Below are 14,859 nucleotides of genomic sequence, written 5' to 3' on the forward strand. Positions count from 1 at the left end.
GGAATTCCAGAGAAACATCTGCTTCATTAACTGTTAAAGCCTTTGACTGTGTGAACCACAACAAACTGTGGAAAATTCTTCAAGAGAATGGAATACCAGACCACCTTATCTGCCTCCTGAGAAACCTATATGCCAGTCAAGAAACATCAGATGGGACAATGGACTGGTTCCAAATTAGGAAAAGAGTCCACTAAGGCTGTATATTGTCACCTTGCTTATTTAACATATGCAGAGTACATCATGTGAAATGCCAGGCTGGATGAAGCACAAGCTGGAATCAAGATTGCCAGGAAAAATATCAATAACCTCAGATATGCAGATGACACCACCCTTATGGCAGAAAGTGAAGAAGAACTAAAGAGCCTTTTGATGAAGGTGAAAGAGGGAAGTGAAAAAGTTGGCTTAAAGCTCAACATTCAGAAAACTAAGATCATGACGTCCAGTCCCATCACTTTATGGCAAATAGATGGGGAAACAGTGGCTGACTTTATTTTTCTGGGCTCCAAAATCACTGCAGATGGTGACTGCAGCCATGAAATTAAAAGACGCTTACTCCTTGGAAGGAAAGTTATGACCAATCTAGACACCATATTGAAAAACAGAGACATTACTTTGTCAACAAAGGTCTGTCTAGTCAAGGTTATGGTTTTTCCAGTGGTCAGGTATGGATGTGAGAGTTGGACTACAAAGAAAGCTAAGTGCAGAAGAATTGATGCTTTTGAACTGTGGTGTTGGAGAAGACTCTTCAGAGTCCCTGGGACTACAAGGAGATCCAACCAGTCCATCCTAAAGGAAATCAGTCCTGAATATTCATTGGACTGATGCTGAAGCTGAAACTCCAAAACTTTGGCCACCTGATGTGAAGAGCTGACTCATTTGAAAAGACCCTGATGCTGGGAAAGAGTGAGGGCAGGAGGAGAAGGGGACAACAGCGAATGAGATGGTTGGATGGCATCGCTGACTCAATGGACATGGGTTTGGGTGAACTCCAGGAGTTGGTGATGGACAGGGAGGGCTGGCATTCTGCGGTTCATGGGGTCGCAAAGAGTCGGACACGACTGAGCAACAACTGAACTTAAGAGTATAATATACACACAGAAGCAGGCTTTACAAATACAAGTCTTCTGAATTAACAGTTTGAGGTAGATGAAGGACATGTAGCTTCAGATGGAGCCCCTCTCTGCATACAAAGCTTGTTCCACTCCTCTGATGAAAAACAAATCCTGAAAAACGCCTGCCCTGTGCCTGGAAACCTGGTAAGAATCAGTTCAGTTCAGTTCAGTCGCTCAGTCGTGTCCAACTCTCCGCGACCCCGTGAATCACAGCACGCCAGGCCTCCCTGTCCATCACCAACTCCCGGAGTTCACTCAAACTCACGTTCACAGAGTCGGTGATGCCATCCAGCCATCTCATTCTCGGTCGTCCCCTTCTCCTCCCGCCCCCAACCTTTCCCAGCATCAGAGTCTTTTCCAGTGAGTCAACTCGTCGCATGAGGTGGCCAGAATAAAGGCATCTTAAAAGACTCCTTTCCTTCCAAGGAGTAAGCGTCTTTTAATTTCATGGCTGCAATCAGCATCCGCAGTGATTTTGGAGCCCAAAAAAATAAAGTCTGACACTGTTTCCACTGTTACCCCATCTATGTCCCATGAAGTGATGGGACCAGATGCCATGATCTTTGTTTTCTGAATGGTGAGCTTCAAGCCAAACTTTTCATTCTATTTCAATTTCATCAAGAGGCTTTTGAGTTCCTCTTCACTTTCTGCCATAAGGGTGGTGTCATCTGCATATCTGAGGTTATTGCTATTATTCCCAGCAGTCTTGATTCCAGCTTGTGCTTCTTCCAGCCCAGCGTTCCTCATGATGTACTCTGCATATAAGTTAAATAAGCAAGGTGACAATATACAGCCTTGACGTACTCCTTTTCCTATTTGGAACCAGTCTGTTGTTCCATGTACAGTTCTGACTTTCACTTCCTGACCTGCATACAGGTTTCTCAAGAAGCAGGTCAGGTGGTCTAGTATTCCCATTTCTTTCAGAATTTTCCACAGTTTATTGTGATCCACACAGTCAAAGGCTTTGGCATAGTCAATGAAACAGAAATAGATGTTTTTCTGGAACTCTCTTGCTTTCTCCATGATCCAGCGGATGTTGGCAATTTGATCTCTGGTGCCTCTGCCTTTTCTAAAACCTGCTTGAACATCTAGGAGTTCACGGTTCACATATTGCTGAAGCCTGGCTTGGAGAATTTTGAGCATGACTTTACTAGCATGTGAGATGAGTGCAATTGTGCGGTAGTTTGAGCATTCTTTGGCATTGCCTTTCTTTGGTATTGGAATGAAGACTGACCTTTTCCAGTCCTGTGGCCACTGCTGAGTTTTCCAATTTGCTGACATATTGAGTGCCGCACTTTCACAGCATCATCTTTCAAGATTTGAAATAGCTCAACTGGAATTCTATCACCTCCACTAGCTTTGTTCGTAGTGATGCTTTTTAAGGCCCATTTGACTTCACATTCCAAGATGTCTGGCTCTAGGTCAGTGATCACGTTATCGTGATTATCTTGGTCACGAAGATCTTTTTTGTACAGTTCTTCTGTGTATTCTTGCCATCTCTTCTTAATATCTTTTGCTTCTGTTAGGTCCATACCATTTCTGTCCTTTATCGAGCCCATCTTTGCATGAAATGTTCCCTTGGAATCTCTAATTTTCTTGAAGATATCTCTTGTTTTTCCTATTCTGTTGTTTTCCTCTATTTCTTTGCATTGATCACTGAGGAAGTCTTTCTTATCTCTCCTTGCTATTCTTTGGAACTCTGCATTCAGATGCTTATATCTTTCCTTTTCTGCTTTGCTTTTCGCTTCTCTTCTTTTCACAGCTATTTGTAAGGCCTCCTCAGACAGCCATTTTGCTTTTTTGCATTTCTTTTCCAAGGGGATGGTCTTGGTCCCTGTCTCCTGTACAATGTCACGAACCTCCGTCCAGAGTTCATCAGGCACTCTATCAGATCTAGTCCCTTAAATTTATTTCTCACTTCCACTGTATAATCATAAGGAATTTGATTTAAGTCATATCTGAATGATCTAGTGGTTTTCCCTACTTTCTTCAATTTAAGTCTGAATTTGGCAATAAGGAGTTCATGGTCTGAGCCACAGTCAGCTCCTGGTCTTGTTTTTGCTAACTATACAGCTTCTCCATCTTTGGCTGCAAAGAATATAATCAATCTGATTTCAGTGTTGACCATCTGGTGATGTCCATGTGTAGAGTCTTCTCTTGTGTTGTTGGAAGAGGGTGTTTGCTATGACCAGTGCGTTCTCTTGGCAAAACTCTATTAGCTTTTGTCCTGCTTCATTCCATGCTCCAAGGCCAAATTTGCCTGTTACTCCAAGTGTTTCTTGACTTCCTACTTATGACCAACCTAGATAGTATATTAAAAAGCCGAGACATGACTTTGCCAACAAAGGTCCGTCTAGTCAACGCTATGGTTTTTCCAGTGGTCATGTATGGATGTGAGAGTTGGACTGTGAAGAAAGCTGAGCGCCGAAGAATTGATGCTTTTGAACTGTGGTGCTGGAGAAGACTCTTGAGAGTCCCTTGGACTGCAAGGCGATCCAACCAGTCCATTCTAAAGGAGATCAATCCTGGGTGTTCATTGGAAGGACTGATGCTAAAGCTGAAACTCCAATACTTTGGCCACCTCATGTGACAAGATGACTCACTGGAAAAGAGTCTGATGCTGGGAGGGATTGGGGGCAGGAGGAGACGGGGACGACAGAGAATGAGATGGATGGATGGCATCAACGGCTTGATGGACATGAGTTTGAGTGAACTCCGGGATTTGGTGATGGACAGGGAGGCCTGGCGTGCTGTGATTCATGGGGTTGCAAAGAGTCGGACACGACTGAGCGACTGAACTGAACCGAACTGAAAAGACTCCTTTAGAAATTCATGCCATGTTCCAGGAAAATGACCTTCTACAGAAATCTGAATTTATATTAATTTTTTTCTCATTACTTTATTTCCTAATGTTAACCTAAAACAATAAAACAGCCAGTTATTTTTACCAGAAAAATGGATTCATTCAGGAGCAGCAATGAATTGCAGTTTGGGACAAGTAAGTCTAGTAGAGCAAAGACAAGAGAAGTCTTTCATAAAGAAGGGGTAGCTGGGAAGGGCTGTTATGATAGGTTTTCACTGGCTGAGCTGTGATAGCCTCTCATTGGCTATGCAGTTGCCAGGCAAGGAGAAAATCTTTCTTCATCCTGCATCACTTCCTGCCACTACCTCTCTTCCAGTTGGGATCTGTGTTGACCTGAGTGGGATATGCAGGAGACCCCGCATCTGGCCTCCTGACTCCATTTTAGTGAGGTTTTCCTGTATTAATTTCCACGCTGATGATGTTATAATTGGCATCTCTGAGATTTCTAAACTATAAGAATACGTGTCGTTGCTCTCTGACACTGGAAAGCCCTGCGAATCTGCTAGACTTCTCACTGTAGTCACCAGTGGAGAGTCGTGTCTCCCAGGGGCACTCACCTGCTGTCCCTGGTCCTGTCTTAGATGGCTTCCCATCCCCAGCCTTGTTCCTGGACTGCCCACTTGGGCGGTGCCTTTCTGACTCTGTCACACCTTTGAATCATGAGATGCAGTGCTGACTTGGGGGCTTATTTCCAGGGAAGGGAGCCCAAATAGTGTGACCTTGGGCCTCCCATAGCATCAGAAGGGGTGGAGACTTGAGCTGATGCCTAAATTTGGGAAGAATGTTTGGGCGCTCCCCTCCTCCCTCAAAGAGCACCTGAGACAGCCTTGTCTGCCATGGGTCTCCCCAGCCTCTAAGCGGGGCCTGGCCCATAGTTGCTGCATGTTGCCAGGGCTTACACTACAATCCTGTGTTCCATGGGTGAGTGCACCTGACCGGAACCCAATATAAAGAATTAGCCCCAGTTTTCCATGCTGTCAACCAGTTCAGAAGTCGTGTGCTAATGTCACGTGCTAACCATGAATGTGAACTTCACTCAGAACAGTGGACCAGAACCTGGGCACACCTGGGACTTCCCACCAGGGTAGACAGAAAACCCAGAACTGAGCTTCTGACTCCTAACTGTTTGGGTGGCCTTGGGCAAGTCACCAAGCTTCTTCATTTACTCACCTGATAAAGAAGACTACCCCCACAACAGGGAGAAAGGGATGGAAGGCCTATACCTGTGCATATGCCCAGACCTGCCAAGGTGTGAGGTGCCATGGCCATGCAGTGCAGAGCAGCATGTCCGGCGTGCTAAGTGAAACTGAAAGTGTTACTCAGTTGTGTGCAACTCTGTGCAACCCCATGGACTGTAGCCCGCCAGGCTCCTCTGTCCATGGAATTCTCCAAGCCCGAATACTGGAGTGGGTAGCCATTCGGTTCTCCAGGGGGGACGAGTGACAAACACCTGGGACAAAGTGGCCACCACCTGTGGTTTGTTCCCCTTTGGTGGCACTGGAATTGGAGGGCAGGCACCATCTGTGTGCCTGCCCCTCTCACAGAAATCACTGTAGGCCTCAAGAAAAAATCGTACCTTTAATTCATATCAAACCTAAAGTGGCATCTACGTAAAGGAACATGCTTTAGGATGAAAATAGAGAAGCTGTTACACCATTTTCTTAACTATGTTATAAACAATCCACCAGGCCATCAATAACCAAAAGCCCAAATCCTAGTCTATATGGAAACAAACATTACTACCTTTCAGAGTGAACCCCTCAACAGAAACACATAACTTGTTGTTTTAGAAAAGGCATGTTTGATAGAAACATTACTAAACTGTATATCCATAATTTGCAGTGGCCTTAAGCAGCAGATGGGAAGCTTCAGATAGTAGCGCCCTGGTCCACATCTCTCCATTTCCAGGCACAAGGGCCACTCCTGGGACCCCTCATGAGGCCCCTCGAACCCTGCCCAGCTGGAGTGTGTGTGGCGGGAGTAACGAGGTGGGGAGGCTCTGCAGCCCCATCAGCAAAGGGAAAGGCCAGCAGGGCTGAGGGACATGGGCTCTGCCCTGAACCACTAGCCCTGGCCTCCCAGCCTCAGGGAGAGGGGGACCAGAACAGAAGGAGCATTCACCTGCTGCTTCTGACAAGCTGAGATGAGGATGGGGGCCCTTATAGCTCCCTCCCCCACATCTAGGTCTCTAACCCTGTAAACTGCAGTTGGTGCCAAAGACAGCAACTTCTCAGAAAAAGGGAAATGAACCCAGGACTCACAGATGGTCGCCCTCCTCTCTCCGCAGAGGCCACACTGCCCTTGACCCTCCTTTCAAGTCCCAAGAGTGGAGGCCACCACTGCAGATGTGTCCAGACGTGGGGGTGCACTGTGATGGATATGGGTAGAAAACACAACTGAGCCACTAAACATTCCTTGATCCCAGAAACTGAGCCTTTGGGAGAAACCTGCCTGTGGGTCTTGAGACTGTCATGGATCACACGACGAGGTAAACCATTTTCTTCCCATTGATGTTTCTGGTCTTCAGCCCCAGGTAGCGGCGGCTGTTCTTCTCTGGCTGCCCGTACACCATGTTGATGAAGAACTTGGGTTCGTCTTCCGCCCTGGGTTTGAAGCACAGGCAGCAAAAAGCAGATCTTAGCCGGCGACACAGATAGACCATGGCTTCCGCCTCTTCTGAGGCCTCCTCGTACACAGGCTGCTTCATCTCCTCATAGGCAGACAAAATCACAGCACGAAATAAGTTGATCAATATGCAGATCATCACCAGCATGAAAGATGAGAGGAAGAGGACCCCCAGAACGCGGTCATTGAAGAATCCCGTGTTCTGAAACGCTGAGACACAATAGGAAAACACTGTCTGGGTGGCGTGGGTCATGTCACTGTAGTTCCACTCGTGCTGTCCGAACACCAAGTACCCGAATGCCATGAAGACAAAGAAATACACGGACACCACCAATGCCATGTGGCAGATGCCAGGAAGGGCAGTCTGGATGGCCCTCTGAGCCAGACGCACATCGTAAAAGACCCTGGAATACCGGAGCGTCTTCAGGATCGTCAGAAACATCAGGAAACCCAAAATCACCCTCATGGTGTGATCCACTTGAGCCACTGCATGAAAGGGAATGAAGTCCTCGGGATTTGACAGGTAAGCCCGAACTACACCGATGGCCAAGAAATGTTTCCTGAAAAAGAGCACGATCAACAAGGTAAGGAAGAACTTAAGAACAAAGCTGAGCCAATTATATACATTTTTCACGTAGGCAATCCATTCATCCGTGATGACATTGGCCTCGTCAACAATATAGGCGAGAAAGAAAAGGTAGATGACCACAAACAAGTAGATTTCTTCTGAGTATTTTCTGTTGAAATGAGTGAGCGAGAAGGAGTGCGCATTCAGGCTAGTGTTCACAACACCTAATGGCGAGACCTCGAAGATGACCGAGATGCTGCAGAGGAGACTGATGTCGGGATTGAAGGTGGTCAGTTCCACAATCACAGACCAGGTCTTCTCATCCAGCCAATGGCTTTTCTGGAGTTCTCTGAGCCTCAGTGTGGAATTAAACTGCTGCTCTGCTGGAAAAAAATAGAAGGCGTACCCTCCTGAGCCATACGTATGCAGCAGCCCAAAGGAAGAGTAGGCCCGCCTCTTCTCTGGGGGCTTGTAAGTAAAGCCTGTGGTCGTCTTGTCAGTGTCCCGCCTACTAACTTTGCTCCATGACCCAGAGTAGTTTTTTGTGTCTTCTGGGTCAATGCCATATTCGGGGTGACAGCGAATCTCTCCTTTGAGGCTGCCCTCCACAAACTTCTTGGCCGGCAGACACGCTGTCTCTCCAGATTGTGCCCTCACCTGCCTCATCAGCGGCAGGCCAAGGATTTTCGAGGAGCTGTCAGGGAAAAACGTGGGATTCGGGTCATTGTGGAGCAGAGGCAACAGCACCGTGTTCAGCCACTGATAGATGTCTTCCAGCCTGGTCACGCCTGCCAGATCCACAGAGAACTGGTCACGAATAAACTGATTATAGTAAAAGCTGTCAGTGGGGCGTAGGATGCTGACTAGGCTCAGCAAGAGAGCCAGAAAGACGAAGTGAGTGAGGATGTAACTCAGGAACAGGAAAGCTCTTCTCTTGATCCTCTTCTTTCTTTTGAATATCGTGATTTCGTCCTGGGTGAGAGGCTGGTACATTCTCGAGTTTCGGAGCTCCATGATGTATGCGTGGCTCCTTTGCATTTCTTCTGGGTCCTTCCAGGTGTTTTGCAACTTGATCTCAGTGAAGCGATAGTTGCCGATCCACGAAAGGTTTTTACCATACTTGGCCTTACTTGTTCTATAGGCTGAGATGAATATAATTTTAGACATTTGCACTAGAAAGACTGACAGAATGAATGCACAAAACGATGCGAACAGCCATGCTGCTGACTTTTCGTAGCTGTAACTGAGTCCATAAAATATGACGAAGAAGGAGGATACACTGCAGATGAGAAAAACCAATGCCCAGGCGACACAAACGCACCATCGCGGCAGGACAATCCTGGGCTTCTCTTTGCGGGACGGCAAACCTGGTTGGGAAGGCTGCTTCACAGAAACATTTGTATCATCTTCAATATTTGGGTTATTAGTGTTTATATTTCTTCCCTGGGTGTGGGAGGCCTGGTGTTGTTTTCCAGTGACCTTGCTTTGGGCTCTGGTGATCTTGCTTTGGTTTCTGGTGACCTTACTTTGGGTTTGGGCGATTTTGCTTTCGGTGGGAGTGACTTGGCTTTTTGCTTGCTTGGCCGGGGCCTGTATTTTAGAGGTGACCTTGACAGAAGCCTTGGGTTTCCCACGATGTCTCTTAGACACAGGTTCCTGGGATCTTGCCTTGTCAATTTCATAGGCATGCCAGTTTCCCAATCGTTCTTCCCAGTGCTCACTTGCTGGCGGTTTCAAAGGATGTTGCCGAGGAGTGACCTCACTGAGAGTCACCTGAGGTCTCCTCTGGGAATACATGAACAAATATGTGATCACTAGTTGCACAGGGAGGGTGATAAAGGCACTTTCCAGTCCGATCACCATCAAATCGATGAACCTCCGCTCTTGTGTCTCTCCTTCATTCTCCTTCTCTAGATTGAAGAATATAATATTACACAAAAGCATTGACAACAACATGGCTAAGCAACAGGACAGCCTCTGGAACCTATTGAATGGTGTAGAAATGACACGAGGGAAAACAGAGAACCACAAGTGGCTTCTCCGCAGCTTGTAACTAAAATCTATGAGGAAAAAGTCCATTTTCTTGAGAGGCTTATCTGGGGGGGTTACGTGAAAGGTTCGATCCAGAGAGGTGTCAACAGAAAGCCACTCTCGGCACATGAAGAGCCAGATGTGTCTGCTGAACAGATTCTCCACTTTGATTCTACTTAAATACCACTCAGGGGACCTGCCCTCGTTGTTGTGCCACACACGAAGGGAATGGACGTCCCCCAAGTCCTTTTTCGTCGCTAGGAGGAAAGTGCAGATGCTTCCTCGGTAGAGAGTCGTAAATTGTGGGTGGCTTAAACAGTGCACATCGCTGCTACCATCGGTTCCATGCAGTTGGATAAAGACATTGGCCCTGGTCCCAGAACCACAACGGCTTCCTGTAAAAACAGTGACTAGGTAACACACATTATCATAAGGATCATTATCAAGTAGAACTATCACATGCTCCCTAAGATACTGGTCCGTTTCATCTCTGTGCAAGGCCCAGAACGCAAGGACCAGGTAAAACAGCACAATGAGAAGTACCATGAAGAGGGTCACAGGGTTTCGGGTGATGTTCTTGACTGCCTCCACTCGTAAATCCACAGGGTTAGGGACCACGATCACCTTGGCCGTCAAATAGTGGGTACGCAGGCGGAGGTTGGCCTGTTTGATTATACCCAGCTGCCGTTTGGCCCGCCGTGGGTTCTTGCAGATACACTGCACCCTTTGCCAAGTGGTCTTCTCTCCAACAATGCAGGTATCTTCTCTCCAGTCGCTCTGGATCCCAAACATGTCCAAGCATTCAGTGCTGAAAACAGAAATTCTCACCAACTTATTATTGGGTTTTAGGACGAAACGAGGTGCCTGTAGAACCACAGCGACAGTGCACTCAGAGGAATCAGTTCGCCGAGCCATGACCTGCAGCAGGGCCGCGGGGAGGCAGACCACTCGGGCCTCCTTCACCGTACACTCCGGGTCAAACAGGTCACTCTCGTTGGCAATTGGAGGGATTTTATGGGGCACCAGGTAGCTGGTCATAAAAGAGTTGGGTGTGATCTCACGGCCCGCGTACACAGACACCGTGAACAACACGGACACTTCTGTCATGATGTGGATCAACACGTCCCTCCCTGCTGTACTGTCCACAACAAAGCTGAACGCCCCTGTCGTCTTTGGCGATGATTCATCCACTGCAAAAGCCTCTGAGCTGGGTCCCACCGTGAGATTAAAAGTTCCAAAGCTCAGGTTTTTCCTGATGAGGTACACTTCCACTGCATCAGGTGGGATCTCAATCACATCACCCGTGGCCTCAACTCCTGTCATTCGGAATCCAACCACTTGGGTCAAAATGTTTTCCCCATAATTTAACCAAGGGAAAGGGTCATCCGCAAATTCACAAAACATCGTGGAAATCGGAGCGTTGGCAGGCAGACTAGGAACGCTGTTCACATTGAGGGTGGGATAAAAACAATTCTGACAGTGCTTCTGGGTGCTGAAGAACTGGGTAACACTCCACTTTTCTGTTTTCTTGACATACATTTTAAAGTTGGAGGTCCTCAAGGCAGTGGTCTCGTTCTCTGGCACTTTCACAGCCAATACCGTGTCTGCTAGAGATTCAACCACGTGGAAGGGCTCTTCGAACACTTCATAACGAACCAGCAGTTTCAGGATGTTAGACAAGGTTGTTAATATTCCAGTGCACACACTTTCTATTTGCTCAGAAGAAATACTCTTATCTCTCTGATGACTATCTTGGAGGGCTTGACTTGCTTGCCAAGTCCTCACTGTGGCCAGTTTCTGAGAGAATGCGCTAATCTCAGAGGTTTTCTCTGTTAATTTAGTAACAGCCATGACCACCTGGCTAATATTCACCAAAGTGTCTATAGGAAGGATGAGTGTCTGATTGAAAAGGTGTTCTCGGAGTTTAGTTTTGTCAGCTTGAAGACTTACGTCAGTTTTCATGCTATTCAAGACAGAAGCTACTACATATATTAAATAACTTGCATTTAGAAAATCCCGCTGTTGAAGCAAAGTGGACAGGGAGGAATTTGGTCCCGTGGTGAAGTTGGATAACTTCTCCAGCACAGTCGTTGCTGAGTTGACATCAGTGGGAGGCCGCACAGTGGCATACAAGTTCACCTGAGAAAACGCTCCCAGAGAGGTGTTATATGCCTGAACAATTAATTTCAAGGCATAATGACTGCCCACCACACCAACAGGGAGCAAGGAAGGAGGCGACGTGCAGTTCTTCCCCAAATACAGGACGGACCCAAAGTTATTCTCTTTCACAGAGCTGATCTCACCGAAGCCATGCACGTCAGGAACGATTATTTTATACGTGAGAACAATGTTCTTATCCTTGAAACGAGTGCAAAAGACAACAAACTGAGTAATGAAGGAAATTCCTTTTTCAGGAACAATTTTGCAGTCTGTGGTTATAGGGACATGGCGAATAACGAATGGATACCTTAAGACCAAGGTGACTCCACTCCAAGTTGCTGCATTTAGAGAAATCCAAAACTTATCTTCCCTGAAAGTCCAGAAAGCAAAAGCTTTTATAGACACGTAAGCACCATTCCGTCCTGTTGAAGTTTGCCCCGTCCAGTCAAACGGCACCTCCTGACCTGACGACGTCAGAATGGACCACCGATAGACATCTCGGCCTGCTGTACAACCTGTGCAATCCAGGGACAATGAGAATCTCTCTGATAAAACCAAAACCTGGTCACAATTTTCAACACATGAAATGCTTGCTACCGGGTCTCCTTGCAGCACGCGCACCGCTGCATCAGCAAATGCTGACCTACCGGTCTTCTGGACCACCAGTCTGAAAAAATACACACGGCCACCTTGAAGTGTTTCTGGAGAGAGTGTGAGGATAGGACCAGAGGCCCATGTCCACTTGAGATCAGCCTGCTCCGGGAGACAAACTTCCTTGCTCATCACTGTTATTGTCTTTCCATCATAGTCTCTTGGGTTTGTGGTACAGTACCAGAGAAACCTAAGTCTCTCTTTCTCTAGAGGGTCTGTTTCCTCTGGATCAGAAGACATATTTCCATTGAGAGTCACCCCTTCTGTGAAATTAATTGTGATGTTGGAAGGCCCTGAAATAACAGCATTCAGGGGACGTCTATAAATGACGACATAGATGCTATCTGAGTCTTTCTGCCCTGGAATCCGGGGATCCCGCGTTCTGACAACCACCGTGAAATTAAACAGATACACCCCCCAAGGTAAAGCATATGGGGGTAAAATTAACACTGATGCAATTCGACCTATCCTGACCCCTGCCTTTTCCAGAGGTTTAGTCCAGTCAGGCACGGCCCCTACATAGTCCACGGGAAAGACATACCACATCCGAGAATAGAACTGTTGGACTGGACAGAAGAGGTTGACTGTTGCATTGAAGGTGTCTCCCATGTCCCTGGTCAGTCGCACCGGTTTATCGTCGTTCCTGTTTATCCGCACGGGGTCCAATTTACAGACTCTTTGGGATACCTGACAGGACACGGAGGACTCAGTGGGCTCTGAGCTGTTCGGGCTGACAGCTTCTAAGATGACCGGGGTGGGCCCGTCCGTGGGGCACTCGGTTCGGGCCACGAATCCCGGGTAGGAGCGCCGGCCGCGGTGCAGAGCCCGACGGGGCAACGCGTGGCGCTCGGCCGCCCTGGGCCCGAGCAGCCCGAGGCGGAAGGTCCACTCCAGAGGCCCGAGCGAGCGCGGCAGGCGGGACAGCCAGCGCAGGGAGAGCCGGCCGCCGGGCGCGGACAGCTGCAGGTCCACCGGCGCGGGCGCGGCGGCGGCGGCGGCGCGGCGGGCGCGCAGCTGGACGTGCGCGCGGAGGCAGCGCGGCGCGAGGCCCTGGGGCCGTCCGGCCGGCAGGCAGAGGCCGCGGCGGCCGCTCAGGAAGATGCCGCCGCCCGGGGCCGCGCGGGCCCGGAGGCTGACGCGGGCGCGGCCGGCTCCAAGGCCGCCAAAGCCTGCGCCCCGCTCCCCAGAGTCCCGGGAGGCCCTGCCCGAGCGGAGCGCGGCCTCCGGGCGCCGCGCCTGGACGAGGGCCCGGTTCTCGGACGGGGCGCGCCGGGCCGAGGTGGGCGTCGGGACGGGGAGGTCTCCGGACGGCGAGCCGTGCGCCTGCGGGGGAGCCGGGGGCGGAGGCCGGCGGCCGGGCCCACAGCCCAGGCCCAGGCCCAGGCCCAGGAGCAGGAGAGCAGGCCCGGGCCCCATGGCAGCGCCCGGTGCGAGCTGCGTCGGGGGCGCAGGGCGGAGGGCCAACGGACTCGGCGTGTAGGGCGCGGGGCGGCGGGGGCGCGGGCCGGGGTCGCAGCGGGCGTGGGGTCCGGGGGCCGTGCTGGCCTGGGGTCAGCGCGGTCAGTGGGGTTCCTGCGGCCCAGGAAATCAGGCTTTTAATTTCCCCTGTTTGGGTCTGACCTGTGAATTCAAGTTACACTTTCACTTACAGATACTTAGAGTTTCCCTAAAAATCGTAAGAGTATTGATTTGTCATTCAGTTTTGTTATGGTCACAGAATATTCTGTGCGATCCTTTACCTTTTCGGACGAGTTGAGGCTTGTGTAAGTGCATCGTGTGGTCTGTCTGAAGTCCATCTGTGTGTTGCATGTCACTTGAAAAGAATGTGTATTCTACTGTTGGGTGTAATGTCCTCTGGGAGTCAAGAAGGGTAGTGCTGTTCCTTAGATCTATGTATTTTCTGCAGTTTTTTCCTAGTTGTAGCAATTGCTGAGAGAAGATGATAATCTCTCCTACTGTAAGCATGAAATTGTCTATTTTATTATTTAATTCTGTTAACTTTTGCTTCCTATATTTTGGAGCTCCCATCATTAGGTAGATACACTATTGTGGTTATGTTTTTTTGATGACTTGTCTCTATTATCATTCAGTTCAGTCGCTCAGTCATATACGACTGTTTGTGATCCCATGGACTGCAGCATGCCAGGATCCCTTTCCATCACCGACTCCAGGAGCTTACTCAAATTCATGTCCGTGGAGTCAGTGATGCCATGCAACCATCTCATCCTATTACCATATGATGTGTTTTTCTTTTGTGACAGTCTTTGATTTGAGTTCTCCTTTGCCTATTAAAAAAAATAGCCACATTATATGTCAATTATATCTCAATAAAGCAGGGCGGTGGGGGGGAATTGATGTAAAATAAAATGACCACACTTGCCCTATCATGTGTATTGTCTGTGTGGCATTTGTTGTGTTCATTCGTTTACTTTCAGCTTATTTATGTCTTTATGTTTATAAGTAGTGTTTTACAGGCCACATTTAATAGAATTTTACTGTTATCCACTCATTCAGTCTCTGCCTTTTAATTGAGCTGTTTATACCATCAACCCTGCATTTTCCTTGGCTGGACGAGTGCTGTAAGTCAAGAGCCAGCTCATTGGAAAAGACCCCGATGCTGGGAAAGATTGAAGGCAAAAGAAGGGAGGGCAGAAGATGAGACGGTTATATTGCATCACTGACTCGATGTGTATGGATTTGAACAAACTCTGGTAGACAGTCTAGGACAGAGGAGCCTGGCAAGGTGCAGTCTGTGGGGCGGGAAAGAATAGTACAGGACTTAGCCAGTAAGCGAAAAAAACAAAAGACCATTTTCACTTAGTATGATTACTCCCAGCATTTCATGTAAT

At 48.4% G+C, this 14,859-nt stretch overlaps 1 protein-coding gene across 1 annotated transcript; it reads right to left on the bottom strand.

Moving 5' to 3' along the window:
- Positions 1 to 6,451: 6,451 nt before the first annotated feature.
- LOC129536160 (polycystin family receptor for egg jelly) lies at positions 6,452 to 13,449 on the bottom strand. The gene has a single exon (XM_088836775.1). It carries the CDS (start codon positions 13,424 to 13,426, stop codon positions 6,452 to 6,454), a length of 6,975 nt encoding a protein of 2,324 aa, XP_088692901.1. The 5' UTR covers positions 13,427 to 13,449.
- Between the last annotated feature and the right edge of the window lie 1,410 nt (positions 13,450 to 14,859).

Source organism: Moschus berezovskii, chromosome 6, assembly GCF_049115385.1.
Source record: "Moschus berezovskii isolate FMDL1 chromosome 6, NW_MosBer_1.0, whole genome shotgun sequence".
NCBI lineage: Eukaryota > Metazoa > Chordata > Mammalia > Artiodactyla > Moschidae > Moschus > Moschus berezovskii.

Excerpts from the sequence above, each read along its gene's own strand:
- LOC129536160 (XM_088836775.1), bottom strand. The coding sequence starts at position 13,426 with ATGGGGCCCGGGCCTGCTCTCCTGCTCCTGGGCCTGGGCCTGGGCCTG.